Source organism: Triturus cristatus, chromosome 7, assembly GCF_964204655.1.
Source record: "Triturus cristatus chromosome 7, aTriCri1.1, whole genome shotgun sequence".
Classification (NCBI taxonomy): Eukaryota; Metazoa; Chordata; class Amphibia; order Caudata; family Salamandridae; genus Triturus; species Triturus cristatus.
In genome coordinates, this window is record NC_140590.1 from 1193080184 (window position 1) to 1193103318 (window position 23135).

At 45.3% G+C, this 23135-nt stretch overlaps 1 protein-coding gene across 7 annotated transcripts in view; it reads right to left on the reverse strand.

Moving 5' to 3' along the window:
* LOC146811566 (telomerase protein component 1-like) overlaps positions 1–23135 on the reverse strand; it is a 1575504-nt gene that overhangs the window by 614280 nt on the left and 938089 nt on the right. For all 7 annotated transcript variants that reach the window (XR_014966741.1, XM_085618541.1, XM_085618539.1 and 4 more), the window contains one exon: positions 5739–5856. Coding sequence is in view for 6 of the 7 variants with exons in the window: in XM_085618541.1 (XP_085474667.1) it covers positions 5739–5856 (118 nt within the window). In the remaining variant the exon portion in view is untranslated. The remainder of the gene's footprint in view (positions 1–5738; positions 5857–23135) is intronic.

Here is a 23135-nt window from a genome sequence, read left to right on the forward strand (position 1 = left end):
CGGACTTCTCCCCAGGGATGGAGCCGGGAGTTTTCTCCCATTGGGTGCAGGCGGGCTGCAGGGCGCTCTTCCAGATCTATGGCCCGGAGGGAGTGATTCCGTTTCAGCAACTTTGCCAGGAGTTCGGCCTGACGGAGCTGGATAGATTGCGCTATATGCAGGTTCGGCATTGGGCCCTCCAGCCCCAGGTGCGTGACACAGCGGCTCGTCAAATTACACCGTATGAGAGGTGGCTGGTCTCCCGGACCTCCGACGCTAAGCTAATTACCGCTCTGTACAAGCACCTACAACCCCCGCCGTCTCACTATTACAACCCGGGGAGGGAGCGCTGTCACAGGGAATTGGGTAGAACACTCAGCCACAAGGAATGGGACAAAATTGCGTACCGGGCGCGGCACTCTGCATATCATACGGGCCTTACGGAGACCTTTACTAAGGTGTCCACTTATTGGTACTACACCCCGGAGAGACTGTATGAAATGCATAAACACACTGACAAGGGGTGCTGGCGGGGCTGCGGGCAGGAGGGTACCCTCTCACACATTCTTTGGGATTGCCCCGTGCTGACCGCTTACTGGAAGGAAGTTTTGGACGAGGTGGATAAGCACTTTGGGATAGAGCTGCCGCGCTTCCCGGCGTATGTCCTGCTGGGCCTCCCCAATGACCTAATGTACCCACTGAAGTCCCGCAGAGGTAGGCAGATCGCGATTGCGCTGGGGTCTGCGGTCCAGAACATCCTTATCCACTGGCGCACCGCCACTGTCCCCTCCATCACGGGTTGGTTGCATAGGCTTTGGCATGTGCTGGGAATGGAGAAGCTGTCGCTCACGGTGGCGGGGGAGATAGACCAATTTGAAGAGCTGTGGCAACCCTTTCTAGCGCTGCTGTCCACTGAATTCCGGGAGCTTACCTGCCCGAGGTATCTTAGGCTTCTTAGGTTGACGCCGCCGGTGACCCCGGCGGACTAGTTCACATGTAAGACGGGGGCCTCCCGGGGGGGGGGGGGGGGGGGGCTTCTTGGTGAGGATTAATCTGGAGCGGGACCATAGGACGGGGGGGTGGGGGGTTGTTTTTTCGTTACTGGGGGGAGGGGGGATGGGGGGGGGGATTGTGCTTTGTTGCGTTGCTGCTGGCTTTCATTGCTTAGATTTGGGGTGTAGGATATGCATGCAGGGATTCTACAGATTGCATTTCTAGCCTTTCATTTACTGTGTTTTTCCCCTGGTCCACCGAGCTATCCATCGCCAACCCTCTTGAGTTGCACCCTTCTTCTTTGATTGTATTCTATGTACCCTAACCTCCTATCCCCCTCCCCCATGGTTTGTTTTGGTTCAATTAAAACGTTTTAAACATAAAAATAATGGTCCAACAAAGAAAATGAAGAGAGCATTGGGTGAGGAATATCTGGGCCTTTTGTGGATCACCTGTGAATCTTTCTGGGGCCGCTAGTGGTATGGTAGGGGAAATTGCAAGAATAACCGGAGTGGTCAACTCAGCCGCAGATGGGGCTGGAGTGAACGTTTGTGACTTATGTTCCTTAGAACCTTCTATAGCACCAGCAGAAATTGCTTCAAACTGCTGACGCAAAAATTGGGTCTCATGACTAGATTTTCTAATTTCATCCCTCAAGGATTTATTCTCAACCATAGTTTCAATAAGTTGTTTCTGTATTCCATCCAAAACTGACGCTAAAGCCTTAAGATCAATTCCTTCAGCCATACTGCTCGGGCGGAAGTTTTGGGCTGGCACTTCAATCTGTCAAGTACCTGATCCAGAACTTGAGATTCCGCAGGAACAGATGAGTGATCCTCAATACCCTACTCCGCTACCGCAAACTAAGTTCACAACTAGCAAAGAGGGGGAAAGGGGAATTGGGATGACAAAGAGAGACTGCCAAAGACTGCTTCAGCTTCTGTTGGACTGGAGTCTTGTTTGACTTCTTCTGTCTCCTAAAAGATAAACAGGTTATGTAACAATTATCCTTTACTACATTTCCCTCTCCAACCCAGAAACTAACTTAATACCTGTCCTTCTCAATTGGCTTGCCTCTCTCTTGTGTTTCTACCGTGGGCTGGAATTCTATGTCTTCTTATTAGACAGTTTTTCTTAATAGAATTCTGTGGAAAAGAAATCTTATTAAACTCTCTCCAACCAAATGTAGGAATAGTGTGTTATCTTTTCTACTCAATAATGTTACCTGAACTCCCACTAGTATTCCTTAAATATTAACCCTCTTCTTCTCAGGAATGGTGCAGGAATAAGGATGCTGTACTTAGTCGAGTAGTTGGTAAGTATACTTATATATATATATATATATATATCCATATCTACTGCTGGATCCTCGCTGTTACTCCTTCCAGTTTTATTCTCTGCTCTGTACTTTCCTTTGTACACTCACAAAGGCTAGGACTGCCACAGCCTTCTATTCCTTCTTCTTCTTCAATTGCTTAGCAAATGTCTTTAAGTCAATGTTCTCCAAAATGTTCAGTAGCCACTCCACTAACTAATTTATGACTCTCCTGTAGTCTGAATGACGCTGCAAACTAAAGTCTTTTGTCCTTTAACAAATATCCCTGACTGGGCTCAAGTTGTTCTGCTAATATCGATAGCCCCAAAATATACCAGAAGTTCTTTTCGCGGAAATTCCGCGAAGAGACTGACCTTACGTCACAGTGTACCTACTGTGACCACTTAGGCAATGAACTCGGTTTCACTCTCTGGAAGCACACTGAATGGTACACCGAAGGTCTACCTCAGAAGCGGAGAAACCTGCAGCGAATTTAATACGCAACCGTTTCCTCAGAATTCACCGTTGAAGTGCGATGAGTTCAGCGCGAGAGCGCGCGAACCCAGCTGAAGAGGAATCTCCATAGAACCACTAGAGCGGCAACTTGTAACTTCTGAACTGGCATTACCGGCTGCCATCTTGGAATTCCGCCGAATTGAATCAAAAAGATTACAAAATAATCTGGTCATCAATCGCAGAGATATTCCTCTGCGAGGTTTAAATCGGTATCTCCTGTATTCCACTTTACCCAACTGACTGGATCTAAGAGTACTACATGGCTTGTCTTGCTCGGACCTGACAAAAGCGTTCTAGGGTGCTGTCTGCCTTGTCACCAAAGAGGCGTGTGCCATCAAAGGGCATGTCCAACAAAGTGTTCTGGACATCCCCGGAGAAGCCAAGCGTATCGGCGAAGCGCCACCATTGTGGAAAGTGCCCGGCCGAGGGAATCGGCCATGTCAAGCCCACAACGGATAGTGAATTTAGCAGCATCTCTTCCCTCGGTAATAGCTTGGGAGAGCACCACTCAAGCTTCCACAGGGCACTGAGGGAGCATCTGTACCACGTTGTCCCACACAGAGTGGGAATAGCGGCCCAACAGGCACGCAGTATTCACCGCCCACAATCCAGAACTGGCAGAGGTGAACATTTTTTTCCCAAACTGCTCCAGTTTTTTAGATTCTTTGTCTGAAGGTGTGGAAGGGAACGCGCTAGGCGAGGCAGAAGCCTGGACAACCAGACTCTCAGGCGTCGGGTGTTGTGTGAGAAAGCGGGCTTCGCCCGGCGCCGGGCGATGGCGGCACACCACACCCTTTTCTACAGGAACCCCTGTGTTGGGTTTATTCCAGGTGCTCAACAGGATGTCAGTCAGTGCATCGTTGAAGGGCAGTAGCGGCTCCGCGGAGGAGGACGCTGGCTGCAGCATCTCGGTCAGGAGATTGGTCCTAATAGGCACAGAAGGGAGCTCGAGGTTAAGAGCCACAACCGCCCTACGCTACACCACTGAAAAAGTCCCAACCTCCTCCGTTACCACGGAAGAAGGGGAAAGCGTACCAGGGTGCAGAGAGAAATCCAGATCCATTGGACCCTCCATGTCTCCTTCCCATTTAGGCTCGACCTCGCATTGAGCTGCAAGAGGGTCCTCAGGCCCCTCCCAGTACTCCCCTTCATCCACCGGTTGAGGAAGAGGCCGGTAAGGGCGAGGTGCCTGTGAAATAGGAAAAACTCCCCCCAAGAAATGGGATCGGGTGGTAAGAGACCAATCCTGGTTTGGCGCCGCGCCTGGAGCCGGTACCGAGGCCGGAGCCGGCGGCGCCACAGGGCATGGTGCCGGCGTAGCCGAGCCCAAATGTGGCGGCACGGGGGCAGACCTACCCAACGGGTCCACGGGGCCCAACGGCGCTCCGGAGGGACCCGATGGGCCAAACAAACGGCCCAAGGCAGCCATGAAGGCCTGCGCCTCTTCGGGAGTCGCGTGCGGGCCCGGAAAGGGCAGGTAGGCCGCAGGCAACAACGGAGGCTCCACCGGAGCCGCGGGGGAGTGACCGCTGGCCCCCTCCGCCGCGTCTCGCGACCAGTGAGGGGTAAAAGAGCGACGTCACTTCTTCAACTTGTTATGGCGCCTCGACTTACCTGTCCAAGAGGCCGACGAGCGGTGGTGATGGCTCCGCGACCGGTCCCTCGACCTCCCACAGGAGCAGGACCTCGACTGTCGCGGAACAGATTGCAGGGCATCCAACAACTTTCGGGAACACTCCCGCAAAGCTTTCGCCGCCATGGCCCGACAATCGGGGCACGTCTCGGGGTCATGGGCATTACCCAAGCAAAAGAGACACACGTTGTGCGGGTCTGCGACCGACATGTTCCGCCGGCAGGTCCTGCAGGACTTATACCCGGGCATCACTACTGCACCAGGCGTCAAGTACTCGACAAAACAAGAGAAACGAGTTCTCAGAAAACCAAGTTAAAAACTTTTAACAAGGGATAGTGCTGTCTCTCGGATCTGCGCTGCTGGCGCGGAAAAAGAAAGAACTGACATCAGTGCACATGGGCGCGTCTTTTGTAGCTCCGACGACGTTGTCTCGGCGGCTACGACGCCAGCGACGTATGCGGAGCCGTACACCGACGCCTACCGACGCGCAGGGGTACTGCTGACGAAAAACTTTCCGGATCCAGTCTGACGCCTGGGGATATTCTAAGGTAAGGAATCTATCACTAACGTGTCTCTTTCCGATAAATACATGTAATACAAAACATGCAACTGTCCAGTCCTCATATGTGGGCGAAATCATAATGAATACATGGAGCCCCAGTAACATTGTTACCAAAGGAAAGTGTGCCCACTATGAGCCTCAGAACTTTCAACCAAACAGGACACAGAGAGCACACATAGAACAAAGCAGGCAAAAACTGGAGAATACAATCTCCAGAGTTTCTGCGATCAGTGGCATCTTTTCCAATTGACATCAACCATTCAAGCCTTCTCCGTTTGTCATATTTATAGACAATAAGCATAGTTTTCAGACCACACATCAGATAGGTCATTGGATACCCTGGACAAACATTCAATGTGTCACACAACATTGTAGATGCTGAAACAGTAGGATGATTAGATTCAGTTTTTTTCCCGAGAAACATCAAAGTACGATTCACCTGAAATAACTATGCAAAGCCATTAAAATGTTGACCAATCAATAAAGAAGGAATTCTCTAAGGACCAAAGACTGATCAAAGACTGAGAAACCAGAGAAATACAAGATCTTATCTCCAAAGTATGACAGACTGACACACAGACAATCCTCATCCAGCCCAGTCACTGTTTGCATTTTTTAAGTACACAGGTATCTTTTCGGCCAATAAATCTCAGACCTTTAGTCCTTCCTTCCTCTCATCGTTGGATCTAAATCCAACCCCTTTACAAATATAACAATTGCAGAAGATGTGCTTGTGATACCTGTCCGCTATCTGTGTCCAGGACATACACAGAGCCCTCGCTTGTTCCTACTGCAGCCCAACGCCCAGTCGAGGAAATGCTCACACATGTAGGCAAAGATGGTACAGCCATGGTTTTGCTAAAATAAAAAGCATAAATATTATGTAAAGGCTCAAAATATTCTTCAAAACGTTATTTTCAGTTTTTAAAAAAACATTACAATAACAGTAGTGATATTCAGCAGAGTAGAGGTCCACTCTATAAGCCACTTTTAGCATGCAAAATCCAAGATACATTTCCTTTTTTGTTTTTTATTAACCATTCTTTATTGTAGAGCAAAATAGGGGGGGGGGTAGAAACACAATACAAATTCAGTTCAGTTGCTGCACTTACATAGCTGGGTCGTCCAGTAAGTATGTCACAGTGCTGCAAACTGACTAATACTACAAGGTATACATAATAACAACCACAATACATTTCTTGGTATCACTCAAATCTCCTTCTTGGTGTTATTTCAATCACCTACCGTAGGTTATTGTTACCAGTCTGAGCACTCATGTTTCTAACGTTGTTAAGGTTACAATTATTCATATCAACAGCAGTATTATCATCCTAGTCTGATTTATCCATACATTCGAAGACATAAATATAGTACAGATTAGAAGTTAGTAGTCAATTTACATTGCATTTCTTCACCTCTTTTTTATTTTTTAAACTGTTTTTATTATTTTCACATTCAAGGCATATATATTTCTGACATACTGTTGCGCATACATATAGTCAGCACCTTTGCATTAATGAAACTTGTGACACTTGGTTTTGTAAAATCGCAGACAGTTCTTTGGATTGGTAACTGTCCTCACATTACAATTCTAACTCTTCGCCGCTTTCATTATTTGAGTCCTCTTCTGCTTCGAGGTCGGGGGGTTCACAAATGTTTCCCCTGTATAAATTCCATGCCTCCCATATCTTGTTCCATTTCCCCGGACAGCCCCGACTTACAAACACTGCCCTCTCTGCCACCATAGCCACATCAAGATCTCCACACCAGGCGGCAAGTGACGGTGTCTTTTTCGCTCCCCACTTTTGTGCGATGTTGCGCTTTGCCACCATTATCCCCAGTGTTACCCATTCTTGTGCTGGGCGCGTGAGATCATTTGGCTCCCATACATTTAGAATGCATCTTCTAGGCTCGGGCGTCAGCGATATTTTCACCACTTGTGATATGGTCCTCATCACTTTTACCCAATATTCCATTATCTTGGGGCATTCCCACAGGGTGTGGAGGAAAGTGCCCTCTTCCCCACAGCGTCTCAGGCAGTATGGATGTGATGCCGACCCTATTCTGTATAGGATACGTCTAGTGTAGTAAGTTCTATGTAGGATTTTTAATTGCACAAGTTTTAACCTAGACGGTATCCCCACCTCCCGTGGTGATGCTAGCGCCTCCCGCCATTCATATTCGTCAAAATTGCCGACATCTCCTGCGAGTCTCCGACTCATTCAGTTCAAATACCTCCACAGAGTGTATTTCACTAGGGTTCGTTTGCATAGGGCCGGCTTGGTGGCATCCCCGATTTGTCTTCGCTGCATGTGTGATGAAGGGACGTTGCTCCACACTGTATGGGACTGCACTGCACTGGCTAGGTTCTGGCGGGGCGTACTGACATGTCTTTCAGAGGTTCTGGGGTGGGATCTTCCTCGGTCCCCTAAACTGGTACTCCTACATGTGATGGACGATATAGGGGGCAATATTTATAAGCGCCATCTGATGCTTCTGGGTTTTACCCTTGCCAAACGGGATATAGCCAGGGCCTGGAAGGCGGCGGCTGCCCCCCCAATATCGGCTTGGAAGGCTGGGCTGGATTTCTGTATGGGACTAGAGGCACCCATTTATGTAGCGCGGGGCTGCCCGCGAAAACACTTTAAAATTTGGAAGCGGTGGGCGGATTACAGGGGATTGGAATTGGAACCCATTTCGGAGGGATGATTGCCTGGGTGTCCGGCGCTCTTTTACATGCGTTTTGGGGACGTGCAACACGTATCTATTGGGTGCTACCGGGCTATATGGCCATGATTTGTAGTAAGGACAGACTCATAGTCGCACACAGACTTGCTGTATGGATTGGTTTGGCCGTGCGATGGGTGGGGGGGGGGGGAGGGGAGGGAGTGTTCACTGTTTTTTAATCGAGGGGCGGTTCTTGTTTTGCACGTCTCTTCTGTAATTGTTATTAGGTACTTTATGAGAAACTTGTCAGAGCTGATATGTTGTGTCTTGATACGATGGAAGTCTCTGGGCTACAGAGCTTCGCGACATGTGTATTTGACAAATAAAAATTTGTTTACAAAAAAAAATTGCCGACATCTCGTGACCATTTTCCCCTGAGCGCCCCGTGCGGGTCGGGGAGGTTGTTCACTAATTTTCTATATGTGAAAGAAATGGCTCGTTTGTACATACAATCCGTTAGGAGTCTATCCTCCAAGGGAGAGGCCTCAGGGACCTCCGCGCCGGGTGGTATGGCCGCCTGCAGGGCATGTCGAATCTGAAGGTATCTGAAGCTCTCAGAGGGCGCTAGGTCATATTGTGCCCTGAGATGCTCGAATGTGGCGATCCCTCCCTTATACCACATATCACCCACTGTTGATATTCCAATTGCGTCCCATTTGTTAAAACCCTTGCAATGCCCCAAGCCGCCCAGCCGTTGTGTCACCCACAGAGGGGTGAGCTGTGTTAATTTACCTGTCCATCCCATTTTTCCGTGTGCTTCGTGCCAGATGTCAATCGCCTGTCGAGTGGGTCCGAGTAGCAGTGTTGTATGCTTTCGGTTATAAAGTGCGGACATCATGCCTTCAGCAATTAGCCAACTGGGGGTATTATTTCACACTGCCAGGTTAATAATGAGCGCTCTCTTTTATACGTTCTTGTCTCAAGTTGAAATAAATCAGAAACGGTGCAACAGAAGAGGGAAAACAACCCCTAAACCCTCTACAAGTGGGCCTAAGCCCGCTATACGAACATAAAGCAAGACTGTGCACACGTTAATTTCACAGTATTTAAGGTATGTTACCATTTGTATCAAACAAGATTCATGCAATACAATAATTGGATAATGAGGGATCACAGGACGGTCAAGTAGATTCAGTTTTCGGTTTTATGGTGAAATTCAGAAAAATCCAGCCAGCCAACACGTGTTTCGTCATGGGGTACACACACCCCCGACTTCTTCAGGGCTGGTAAGAAAACATATACAGGGTATATATCACAGACAAGTATCTGAATGTAATGACATACAGAAATCTAGTTACAAATCTAATTCGGAAGGTGGGAAAGGTCGACACTGGTCAATGCACCATGGATTTCAGAAAGGTAACCAGGTGTTAAGGGTTAATCACCCATAAATAAGTAGAGATGAAAGTAGTAATTTAAGTATTCTTGACCAAAACAGAGAGATAGAAAATTATATATAGGTATACGTCGTCCTTAGTGCGTGAAAATACTATTAAGACCCCTTCACAGCAGGTGCCGCGTGAACGGATGTGTCCTCTATTTTTAAACAGTGTTACATGTGCGAATCTTGTGTGTTCAAAAATCATGGTTAAGACTGTATTAAACCGAGTGAACCAAGTGAATGTGAAAAATTCTATCATTAGCCCCGCTCAGGGAGAAAGTTAAATACACGTGCGAGCCGATATCGAAGTACCCCTACCTTATCGTAGTACGGCCAATGATTCAGACCTATAAGCAAGTGAAGAAAATCCACACACTATCACGATCCATTTCTTGATTATTAATTAGCCATAAACAAACACTAAAGAGTCCTATGATGCACTAGTTCACCACATGTGGTGGAGTAAGTACTTCGAATCCAGGCTTACCTTCCACCTGGTGATAATTCCGACCCAGGGGGTCTTATATTTCAAAAAACAACCGGTGTAATTAAGCGTTGTCAGCAGTTGTTTACCCAAAGGTCCAACCCAGTCTGTGAGTTTGTCACACTGTTCAGTTTCGACACTCAGGCTCTGTAAAGAGTAATATGAATCGGTCACTCGCACGCTCTACAAAATCGAATGGGGCCACCAATTATACAGGAATCCCCAGGTTCTGGAGTAATTCTTACCCGTTGACGAGTACGTCTATCCGTAGGTGCTCGGTGTTCTCCGCGTCTATTTGCGTGTCTTTAGTGCGCATACCCGGAAGTGTCTATATCGGGAAACTAAGTCAAACACTAGAACGTGTGTATGTGAATGCGTTTAGTGGTGCGCATGCGTTGAATTGAGTTTGTGTTTATCTCAAAGTTTGTCAAGAAACGCGGATCTCGAAAGAAGAATGAGGACAATTCTTACATGAGAATACATGGCCAAAACTCAATAAATAATCTAAACGAAAAAATTCACTTGACGGATTACAATGGAGAAGCGGTACAAATTGCAGCAAAGTATCGGTTAGTATAGAAAACACATCGTAGCGAAAAGCAGAACATTCAAGTGCACATAGGAGAAGAAAATAAGCCACAATAATTTGTCGATGCATAAGATTTCATAACAAAGTCTACATTACACATTACTATCCATCTGATATCGTTCTTAGTCTACCCTCATTCAATAGTTATGGTGACATTTGTTTCCTAGAAAATACAGTGTGGTGTAATTGTTGGTACCTGTTGTTAATATCCTTTATTAATATGGTTTATGGTTCAAATGTGGTCAATCCCGTATGTATACATTGTCGAGATGATCACATGCTAAGGACCATACTCCAAAGTCAATAACCCTTTTGACTCCAAAATGAAAAGGAACCTATCAGTCTCCTAGGAAATAGTGCATCTCATTGTCACTATTAAAACCTAGGTCGTAGGTTCGTAAGCGCATGATCCAAAAGGCTTCCAGTCTCCTCAAGTTAAGCTCCCTATTACCTCCTCTAGGGTTCTGTTTGCAAAAATCTATACCATAGAATTTAAACTTCTTGGTCTGGCCTTGTGTGGGACACTCCCAAATGTGTAATGCCATGGGGTATCTTGAATCTTTCTGTTTCAAGGCTCTTACGTGTTCTGCAATCCTTTCCTTCAAGCATCTTATAGTGCTGCCTACATATTTACCTCCACATGTACATTCTAGTACATACACTACAAATTTGGTGTTGCAATTAATGTTCACCCTGATCTCAGATTCTTTATTTGGGCCTTGAAACGTCCTTTTCTTGTCATCAGCCCATCTACAAATGCCACAACAGCCACATTTGAAAAAACCTTTGGATCTTACGCTAAGCCATGTATCTGGGAATGCGTTGTGTGTATAGCTCGGACTCAGGCGTGCGCGTAAAGTTTTGCCCCTTCGGTAAGTAATCTGTGGTCTTTTGTTAATGAACTTTGATAAAGAGGGGTCATTTGTGAGGATGTGCCAATGTTTCTGTAGGCTTTTGGATAGGGCCCTACTGTGATCATCGTAATTGGTGATCAGCCTGACTGATGTATCTGCGGGTTTCTTCTCCTTGTCTGTGATCGTTTTGATTCTGTCAGTGTTTCTGATTTTGTTCCCTGCTTTCTGGATTACAGATTTGTTGTATCCCCTTTTAATGAATCTGGTTTCCATGTCCCGTAAGCAAAGTCGAAAATCTGTGTCAATACTGCAGTTCATTCTGGCCCTGGTGTATTCGCCTAGTGGAATGGCATTGATTTGGTGCGGTGGATGTGCACTTTTTGCGTGTAAGATCGCATTACATGCGGTGTCTTTCCTATGTAGTCTGGTGTGCAGTTGGTTGTTTTTAATGAATATTTCAATATCTAAAAATTTGATACACATGCTGCTTGATTCTTGTGTAAATTTCATATGTGAAGTGTTTAAATTTAGGTATATGCAGAATTCCGTGAGTTTTTCAGGGCTGCCTGTCCAAATCATTAGACAATCATCGATGTAGCGCTCCCAGTATAGAATAGAGTCATGGAATCTGCCTCCTCCTGGTCCCCATATCCAGTCCTCTTCCAATTTACCCATGAACAGATTGGCGAAACTGGGGGAAAATTTGGATCCCATCGCCACTCCCTTCTTCTGTTTGTACCATTGGGAATTGAATAAAAATACATTGTTATAGAGAATAATGCGCATCATATCGATCAGCATCTCTGTGTGTTTCCATTGGGAAGCAGACCTTTTAAACAGAATGTTTTCTATGGATTTTATTCCCAGTTCCAGTTCAATGCTGGTGTACAGAGACACCACGTCCATCGTCACCAAGATCATACCCTCCTCCCATCTTAGATCTGACAAAATGTTCAATATGTGCTTCGTGTCCCTTATATATGAAGGAAGGTTTTTTACCAGTGGTGACAGAAACACGTCTACATATTCAGCTAATCTCTCCGTGGGACCCCCAATTCCTGCTACTATCGGTCTACCCGGAGGGAAAGTGAAATGTTTGTGTACTTTCGGAAGTGTGTAAATGCAAGGGTAGTTGGGTTTAAACACTTTGAGATAATGCATTTCTTCCAGGGTGAGCAGACTGTCATTATACCACTCAGTAAGTTTGTGATTAATCGTTTGTGAAAGTGGACCTATTGGATTGTGGTGTATTGGTTCGTAGCATGATGTATCATTGAGTTGTGAAAGTATTTCTGCATTGTAATCCTGCTTATTCATTATCACTACGTTGCCTCCTTTGTCCGCTTCTCTAATTATAACATCTTTGTTACTTGCAAGTTCTTTAAGGGCCACTCGTTCCCCCTTGGACAAGTTGTCCGAGTATCTTGATTTCTTTTTATCCCTTTTGTCTTCAAATTTGTTAAGGTCAGCCAGTACTAATTTGTGAAAAATGTCTATTGAGTTCCCGCTAGTTAGTGTGGGTGTCCACTTAGATTTTGATCGAAGCCCACTGGTCAATGTGTAATCTGTCTGGATGTCAAGCTCTTGTAATAGTGAATCTATTAGTTGAGGTGTTTCCTCTGTGTCTGCTAAAGATAAGAGTAATTGTGTATTTAGCGCGTCTTGGATACTATAACTTATGTTCGAAGAATCAGTAGGAATATGCATAGAAATTTTATTGGGTACAGGGTTCATTTAAAAAAAACTTTTCAATTTCAAATTTCTCGTAAATTTGTATAGATCCACTTTGGTATTACACACATCACCCTCATTAGTGGGGTTAAAACTCAAACCTTTTTTTAACAAATTGACCATTTCATCATTCAAAGATATAGAAGACAGGTTCATAATCTCAATAACACCTGTCGACCCTGCCTTTATTTCTTGTTCTGACCTGACCTCAGTTTGGTGCGGTAATCCTCTTTTTCTCCCTGCCCTCTGACCTCTGCGGGTTTTGCGTTTGTGGGATCGCGGATAGGTGGAAGTCTGTTCCCTTTCCTGATTCTCAGTACCTCTCGTAAAAAAGAGGAAGAGGAAGGTGTCCCTGCATTTTCTAATTCGCTGTCGCTAGTGATTGGTGCATTTAAAGAAGAGGTACTGGAAGAGACTGAGCTCATATCCTGTCTTTGATTAGTTTTTTCTGATTCTTTCCCTGTCTGAAAAAGATAATCATATTTTCTCGCATAGGTATACACTCGTCCTTCCCTGTAATCTATTTCATCCCGTTTCAGCTTTCTCGCTTTCCTTTCTTTAATCTCATTCTGATGTTTCATTAAAATCTCATTAAGTATCACATAATTTTTCTCGGTGGCTTCTTTGAGGTCTAGGGCTAGTATCTCTTGTTCTAATGTTTCAATATCTTTTTGAAGTTTTATCAATTTCCTGTCTGTATTCTCAATTAGAATTGTCATGAGTGTTTGGGATTTATCAGTTAATGTGTCTTCCCATTTCTTTAAAAGGTCCTCTTCCAGGTCATCGTATGTTGGAAAGATTTGCGATCTTAGACCCCTGGGGACCCTATTGAGACGCATGTACTGCTTCAATGTAGCTCCGTCCCACCATTTCGAATTTTCAGCTTTTTTCAATTTTTCTAATCTCATAAATTTGTCCCGCAGACCCTCTTTGCGTGTGGGTATATTAAGCCCAGCACTCGCTGCTACTGATTGCCCTTTGGCAAGGTTATCAAAAAGTTCCTCTGCAATTTTATCTCTATCATTGTTCATGATGGGTCTTCACGCGGATGCTGCTCTAACCTGCGTTCCAATTCGATAATTAGCCAACTGGGGGTATTATTTCACACTGCCAGGTTAATAATGAGCGCTCTCTTTTATACGTTCTTGTCTCAAGTTGAAATAAATCAGAAACGGTGCAACAGAAGAGGGAGAACAACCCCTAAACCCTCTACAAGTGGGCCTAAGCCCGCTATACGAACATAAAGCAAGACTGTGCACACGTTAATTTCACAGTATTTAAGGTATGTTACCATTTGTATCAAACAAGATTCATGCAATACAATAATTGGATAATGAGGGACTTTCAAATGTGCCGCCCAGTAATATAGCTGGATGTCTGGTAATGCAATGCCCCCATCAAACCACCCTTTGTTAAGCTTGCGTTGTGCGATGCGTGCCGGTTTGTTCCCCCACATCAGCCCCGTAACCTGGGCCGCAATCTGTTTAAAGTAGGTGGACGGCACTGAATATGGCGTATTTTCGAGGGCATATAGGTACCGGGGCAACGCCATCATCTTGAAGAGCGCTATCTTCCCTCTTCACCTCTTTTTACAGAAAGTGGCCAAGGGGATTCCAAATGTCCCAGGTTCAGGAGGTTGGAAGTACGAGTAGCACATACATGTCACATGCATCACTTCAATAAATTGGATGCTTTATTCATTTTGTCTGCACTTCTTGTTGAGATCCAGTCCCATCTCACTGCTTCTATCTGCCTTGCTAGTAATAAACTTGCCAAATATCTTTGGATCAAAGATGGAAAATTTCGGACATACCCCAACCATGTTTTGAAATTGTAACGGGAACGGTTATAAGACCTCATCAGGTCTCGGCTAGACAGTGCATGCCATGTCTTGAAAAGTCATGTTTTCAATTCAGTTGCTGAAGTCCACCCACAGGCTTACACTTTGCTAATTTCAACGTCGCCCTGTAATCTCTTGTTTCCGTTTGCTACAGGGTAACCTCAAATAAACCACCAGCCAGTTGAAGAATAAAGTATGTCATTGGCTATCCCTAAATACTGAGTTCTCACACTCTAGATTTCATGACATCTTGTATGTCCGAAGAGTTAGTTGGGTTGGTCCCTCACGAAAGCTTGAAAAAGGGGATTGCATTGTGAACAATTGCAGATCCCCAGATCTTGCAGGGCAGTTGCTCCAACAGGGTGGGCTTGGTGCCACTTGCATTCTTTTATAAACATCTTAAGCAAATTGGGCCATCTCCCTCAATTAATAACTGCGCCACCAAAAATGTTCTGAATAGAAATGAGGAATTCCCCATAGAAAACAGAAATAGATATCAAGCACTTACTGACTTGGATAGTCCAGACTGACTAAACCAAGGGATTGTAACCTACCCACCGGACTGTGCTGCAGTTACAATCTGCCAAGTTGAGGGAGAAACAAACACTGGTAATATCTCCCCAAATGAGACAGAGAACAACATTTCACCCATCCAGCCGACCACGCATGTGCCTGCACATGATCATATGCTTGTAAAGTGTATAATTAGTCACCCTCACCAGGGAACAATGAGTGCTGATCAGCCACTACAGATTATTTCTTGGAATATAGCCGAAGTAAAGTCCAAACTCAATGATCCAGAGTGGGGCAAGATGGTGGACAGCTGCTATGTATGACTGTTTCAGGAAACATGGGCAACGGAGGTGTATATGGTAGGGCTCTCTACATTCATTATTGAGGCTAGGCCATCCCCAGCTGGTCGCCCGGCTGGTGCGCTAATAATTTGGGTCAAAACATCATTGGACTGTAAAATTAAGCTACTTGAGGTAGAATCCCGGGAGATCCTAGGCATAGACATGGTTTGGCCCAAAGGGAATATAACAGGTTTAGTAGCCATCACAGGCCCTCAGAAACCCTAACAACGCTCTCCAATTTCCTTGATACCTGTAGGGAAGAGTCTCATCTTATCTGGTGATTTCAATACGACCTATGAGCCAGTTGACTTTGTACAAGAATTAGTCCAGGAGGAACAGCTACTAGGGGCATTAATAAGCTACAGATACCTGCTATTAAAAGATGTACAAAGGTTGGACAGCAGCTATCGTCTCTTACCTTAGCCCATGGCATCCGAGCATGTAACGGGCGGACACCCTCGGATGAGGAAGCTAGGTATACGTTCAAGAGGGGGAATGGTAAAAGTAAGATCGATTACATCATGGTGTACCTTGATATTTGGCCGTATGTCAAAGATATAGTCCAAAACCACGAGGATAGTGATCACAAGGCCCTCTTCCTGGAGCTATCTGGTCTCCCTGTTTTGCACAGCCAAAATCATCGAGTAACACCCCCAATTGTTACCTCAAATAATAACCGGAGGCTCAAATGGCCCCAGGTTGTGGTGGATGGGAACCACTACCACTACTCCAAAGGGTTTTTAATGCCATTCTGCAAGGAGGGGACATCTCTCCAACTTGGAATGGTGCTGAAATTATACCCCCATATTTAAAAAAGGTGACAAAGGGGACCCCTCTAATTACAGGCCAATAAGCCTCATTGATGTGTCTCAGAAAGCTTTCTGTAAAGCAATTTTATTACGCCTCCAAAACTGGATAGAGGAAAATAATATCATCTCACACTTACAAGCAGGCTTCAGGGCATCTACGAGCACCCTAGAACAAGTGTTTAGATTCTTGCTGCTCATCTGGAAAGAAGTGAAGATTAGGAAGGGTCATTTATATGTTGTTTTTGTTGAAAAAAAAAAATGAATTTGACTCCATTGACCGCAATAAGCTATGGGCTGCTCTCGAAGATTTAGGACTCCCAGGTGATCTGTTTCAACTTTTGGTTCGCTTACCAAGGCAACTATGCCAAAGTCAGGTGGAACTCTAATGGCAGTCTTTCCAACAACATATTAGTCTCCAAAGGGGTGCTTCCTCGCCCCAACCCGGTTTACTCTGCACATGAATGGGCTCATAAGCTAACTTTATGATTGTGGAGGAGACCCCCCCCCCCCCCAAAGCTAGCTGGTAGCCTTATACCCTCCTTGCTATTTGCAGAAGACACACTGCTGATTTAAAAAAAAAACAATGGGTATTCAGAGTGTGTTAAGTAAGCTCACTGAAGCATGCAAAGATCGGAGCCTTAAGATCAACTGACGAAACAAAGTTTATGGGTTTTAACCCTTATAAATCCACCAAGGGGAACTTGAAGATGGGTACCCAACATTTAGAACAGGTCAAGGCTTTCGACTACCTGGGAGTCGAATTAGTGATCTAGCAAGAATCCTGAACAGTGTACTGAAATTACAGTAGGTGGACTGTGCATTAGCGAAGAGGGTAAAATGCCCAGCATTCCGCCCAATCTCACCCATCTTTGAAATACATCGGGCCAAAGATTTAGATGCGGCCCTTTATGGGGCTGAATTGTGGGGACTGGAGAACCTAAAACAGCTAGAGGTCTCGGAAAACACATTTTTAAGGACTGTTCTTAACCTCCCAACGAACACACCCATACTACCATTACGCCTTGACCTTGGACTACAGTCCACTTCACACTTTGCTACTCTCAAAGCACGAACGTTCTGGATGAGACTATGGATTAGTAGTTCTCAGGTCTCTGTCAAGGATGCATTAGAGGAATAATTAACCCTCCAAAGACAAACGGGGCATCTGTCCTGGTTTAATAAGGTCCGGGAGTGGCTTTTTAGATTGGGCCTGGGTGCTACGTGGGAGGATACACAGTCTATTGGGAAAAAGACGGTGTCCCTGTTAAAAAACAAGGTTCTGGGCATTTGTTGAACCTTCATAACACATTGATGTAGGGGCGTGTGACACTTTAACCTCTGCGTTTTTAAATTTCAAAATTTGTTTTAGCTTAGATTTGTATATGGATGATATAGAACCTTCTCAGGCACGAGCACTTTATATACAATTTAGGACAGGAATTCTCCCACTGAATGCAATGAAAAATAGTTGGGTAAATGTTACTATATCCCCCCTGTGCCCGTCCAGTTGCTCTACCCCACAGACCATAGAACATTTATTTTTCTTCTGTCCCGCATATGTTAACCTAAGGAAATTATGGATAGTTACAGCTTGTCGACTGCTTTACTTCTCATGCCTCTCTGATGCTCTACTCATATTTAGGTCAAACACAAAGTAAAAAAGTGGCTTGTTTTTGCAATATCTAGAAATTTGCTCTATGCCTGGTGGTACAGAGACCGAAAGTTGCAAGAGTAACACTGATAAAGGTTTACCCAAAAAGCAGGGCAAGCCATTGGTTTAGCTGTTCAGTGGGTCATTAGGGAAATGATGGGCCCAGACTGTTTTAATGAATGAGCTTTTTAATTGATTTTATTGTTACACAGTGAAAACAAAAACAGTAATGTTGTTTTAAATGCTGGTTTGACCAGTAAGGTCAATGCTGTTTTAAACTTGTGTTTAATGTGTTTATACGATACTGTGCATTGTGTGATTTCCTGTGTATGATCATGTTATTGATCGAACAATAAATTATTATTAATTAATTAGGACATACTGGACATCAAAGTTATGCAGCATCACCATACCTGTACATGCAAAAAAAGAAGTATGGGTCAATATTTCTTTATACAGGGGGAATTCTGCAAACTCTAAGGTGAGTTCTTAACATGTGTTCTGATAGAACACAGTCAAAGGTTCGATACGAAGTAGTATGTTGCTCAATTAAGTGCCTGGGAGAGCGATGATGACAAACAAGGAAGTTGTCACAACAAGAGCTTCGTGGTGGGTTTGAGCTTGATGAGTTTTGTGCATTATCCTGAATCAAACTCAAGTCCAAGCTCATAGTAGGCAGCTTGACAGTGGAGGAAGAAATGCAAAAAGAAACTCAGATGGCATTCACTAGATTATTTGTTTTCAATGGAAAAGTATTCCCCAATTATATTTACAGGCCCCAAGGTACATTTTTCATATGTCCAATTTAACAACTGACCCTGTCAGATGTTTAGAAAAGGATATCATGTATCATGCAGGAGAACCCATAGAGGTTTCTAGGCATGGTCGAGTAACAAACCTTCAGTTACTGCCTTTCTACAGAGATCTTCCAAGCAGCTGCCAGAACATCTGAGTTTATAGAAGAGATGCTAGGGCGGTAGCAGGCTATCTGCCTGTGAACCTGCTTAAGTTGAGGTATGGCAGGGGGCACTGCACAATCTTTTCTTTCTTCTGGACACCAAGCAGGCCAATTTAAGAAGACTGCAGACGAGAAGTATCTTAAAAAACACACAGTAAATGCCCAGTCCACCAACCTTGCAGTTTCCCTACCATGTTTAGAGACAGGGAAACTGCATGGTGTTTGCCAGTCAGCCTCAGTTGGCTATGCTGGTAGAATTCCTTGACCTCTATCCCGAATTCGTAAAAGGCGACATGGCTGTCCTGGGCAGGGAAAACAATCAATGAATGGCTCTGTAGTGCAGAGAGAAAACTCTGTGTGCCAGGGCCACAGAATTGCTGTTTCTAACAAAGCCACACTTTGGCAGTTCATTTATAAAACAAAAAAAACACAAATACAGGATAGTGAAAAAAACATGCATAATGCCCACTCGACATTCAGCTCTGTCTTAAGTGCATCTGATGCACCAGCAGATGCATTATAAGCAGAGCTCTCCGCTAGGCAGGCTGACATTTCTTGATAAAGTGAAGATCTCTCGACAGTCCTTTGCTAGGCGACTGGGCGGTCAATATGTCAGCTAAACTGGGGGGTAGCGGTGATATAGAAATACATTTGGGAGCTCACCCATTAAAGATAAAACATGGAGTTTTTCTGGATTGCTTGGGCATGTACGGGCTGGTGCCCCGGCAAACAACTCATATAAAAAGTTCCCCACATCGAGCAATCAAAGCGACAACAATTAGCAGGTACAGTAGACAAAAGAGGCACTCCATCAGAAGGCTGGGAGAAAGTCAGAATTGACAGAGAACAGGAAGTGAAAAGTTGCAGGTTTAGAGTGAATGTCTGGTACCTAGCTCCAGCGTTCTGGAAGGTGGAATTTGGGGTAGCACATGTGGAACCTTGCATGGACAATCACATATAGAAAGGAAAATTGTCCCATGTATGCAAATAGGGGCAGTTTTGAATTTGTAAAGACACAATGTATAGCTGCTTTGCAAAGTATGGAAGCCGGCGTAGATTTGAGCTTGCAGCAGGTAATGTTTGTTTTAATATCAAAGAAATCAACAGTGAAAACTATTCCAGTAGACAATAAAACAGGCCCACAAAAAAATACAAACACTGACCTACCAGACCAGCCCTTCAGGTGCTGTCGGATTACCCTGTAGATCAGTCTGATACTGGGCTCCTGAGAACAAAGGTCAGACTCGACTGGTACTTCTCGACTAAGCGCTAACGAGGCAATCCTCAAAGATGGGACTGGTAAGACCTTTCTGCATCTGCAGTAATGCAGCCACTGGATCCTTCTAAAGACTCTAGGTGCTGCACTGAGTTAAACAGTATAAGTTTGTACAGATGGTGTTGCCTTCTCATCATGCAGCAGAGATACTTTTACCCACACGATGATGGACTACCTCAACTTCTAGCTCTACACCGATTGCAGAATGACCATCAGAGGCACCCACGCCTACAGACTCCCAAGAACATGCCCTGGCTTCTGCGACACCAACACAGACTTCATCGGCCCACAAGCTATCAACTCCAAGCACTACATCTTCCTTGGGGACTTCAACTTCCACCTCGATGACCCCACAGATACCAACTCCACCAAACTCCTGGAACGCATGAGCAACATCAGCCTCGCCCAGCTGGTCACCGACCCCAAACACAGCGCCGGACACATGCTTTACCCAATCTTCACGGCCAGCGACAGAGTCAAATACAGTCATGTCATAGAACTCAACTGGACTGCCCACACCATCGCCCACTTCACCATCGCAGGATCCCCATGCACCGCCACCAGGACTCCTGGCTCTTCCCTCCGCAGCTGGAACAAAGTGACACTGGCTCAATGGACGGACACCCTCAACATCACCCAGACCGACCCTGTAACAAACCTGGAACATACCATCCAGAACTTCACTACCTTGATCGCCAACTGAGTCGCCTCCATTAAGCCAGCCAAGTCCTGCAGACACACTAAATAAGCCAGCTGGGACACACCAGAACTCAGGAAAATTGAATGCAGTTGCAAACAACTGGAGAGAAGATGGCACAACAGCAGAGACCCCATAGACCGAGCCACCTTCAAGTCAGCCCTCAACACCAACCACCAACACCCCAAAGACATGAAAAAAGACACCCAGACAAACCACATTGAAGCAAACACCAACCACACCAAGGAACTCTTCAGCATCGTTAGAGTTCTCCTGCCCAGCAGCCACCAGAGACTACCACACTAGCTAACTATTTCCACAACAAAATATCTGTCATCCACAGGAACTTTGAACCGCAACCCACCGACCTCAACAGCCTCCTCACGCCAACAGACGCCAACTCCGTCCAGTCGCTCACTGCATAAGAACAGCTCACCACCCAGAACATCACAGCCATCATGAACTCCATACACTCGGAAGCATCCACGGCCCCCCGCCCTACTGCCTCTTCAACCTCTAAAGCATGGAAATAAGCTGCCAACATTCTCAATGCATCCATCACTACAGCCACCTTCCCCGACGTATGGAAACATGCAGATGTTCTACCCCTCCTCAAGATACCCAACGCCGACCCCAGCGAACTAGAGAATTACTGCCCCATCTTGCTGATCCCATTTCCCGTCAAAGTTCTCAAGAAGCCATCAACCATCAGCTCACCGAACACTTGAAGAGAAACAACCTGCTCAACACCTCTTAATCCGGCTTCTGTGTCAACCACAGCACCGAGAACGCTCTGATCGCTACCACAGACAACATCCTTATCCTCATAAATAGGGGGGGGGGGGGAATCAGCGGTCCTGATCCTCCTCGACCTCTCAGCAGCTTTTGACACCGTATCCCACCACATACTCATCAAGAGACTTCACCACATCGGGATCCAGGGTGATGCCATCAGATGGATCGCATCCTTCCTTACTGGACAAACCCAGAAAATCCACCTGCCACCCCTTGCCTCAGAGCCAAAGAGCATCATATGCGATGTCCCTCAAGGTTCATCCCTCAGCCCCACCCTCTTCAACACATACATGATGCTTCTGTGCCATACAACTAGGATTAAAGGACTCAGTACAACGGTAATGATAAAAAACAATATGGTATTATTTAATTTATTCTAAAAATGTACAGAAGTTATGTGACTTTCTTGTCTGTAAGCCAAAATTCAGCCCTCTAGTGCTCTGCCTTGATTGGTCAGAGATATTTGAATTAGCCTGGCAGCTTTGAAGAGGTGATAAATGACCCCTGGGGTTAGGAAGCCTTTCTGGGAGGAGAGGATGCTGGGCATAGGAATGCCAGAGCCAGGAGGAGGGTAGTAAATAATGCTCTTCAAGGGAAGGAGGAGACAAGCTAGAGATAACAGTTTTCATTTACAACTCTGCTCTTTGAACCAAACCATATGTTAGGCTTAAGGAAGGAATGAGCAGATGCAAGGGGGAGAGACTATGGAAATTAGCCATACTGGGGGGGTGTTTTGCCAGCTCTTCTCTCCCTGCTGACAATTCTGAAATATTGAATTGGAGGAATTGTGTTTTCTGGGATATCATTGTGCCACACTTTAGAGGAAGTGGTCATGCTCTGGGCTGGTGCCCTGAACCTCAATAGATACGAGTGCCCTCCTGCTTGACCCAAGAGAACACTGAATAAGTATCTGAGAGGGGCAGTGCCTCTCAGGTCTGCTTTTTGAAAGCAAAGAGAACAAGAAGGATCCATGCTGAGAAGTTTGATGTGCATTAACCAGGCCCTGCACTCTAAGATTGCACCTTTTGCACCATCTGAAATTACAGCTGTGGATCAAACCTGCTTCAAAAGGACTGAAGAGTGGATTCCCTGCAAGCTATAGGTTAACAGAGCTCACCTGGACTATCACCACAAAAACTCCTCAGCCTGGAGTACTACCAGTGGATTTGTAAGGGTTTTGTCCAAGTGGATTGTGGGAACTGAAGTCCCAAACTTTAAAGGACCCTCTTGGAGATTCCAGACCCTTGGATTGTGTTTTGTACACTTTGGACCCGCAAGAGGAACTTCAGGAAGGAGTTCCTAATGGAATTAAACCTGCTGGAGGAGGCTGCAAAAGTCTGATGAGAAACCCTCCAGAAAAGCTGCTAAGTGTGAATTTTTCCCTATGAGAGGCAACCAAATGTCCAAAAGTGGCACTTTTGGTTTTTAAGCACTAGAAAGTGTCTAATATTTGAAAATTCATATGTCTGGTTTCCAACATAGGATTTTGTT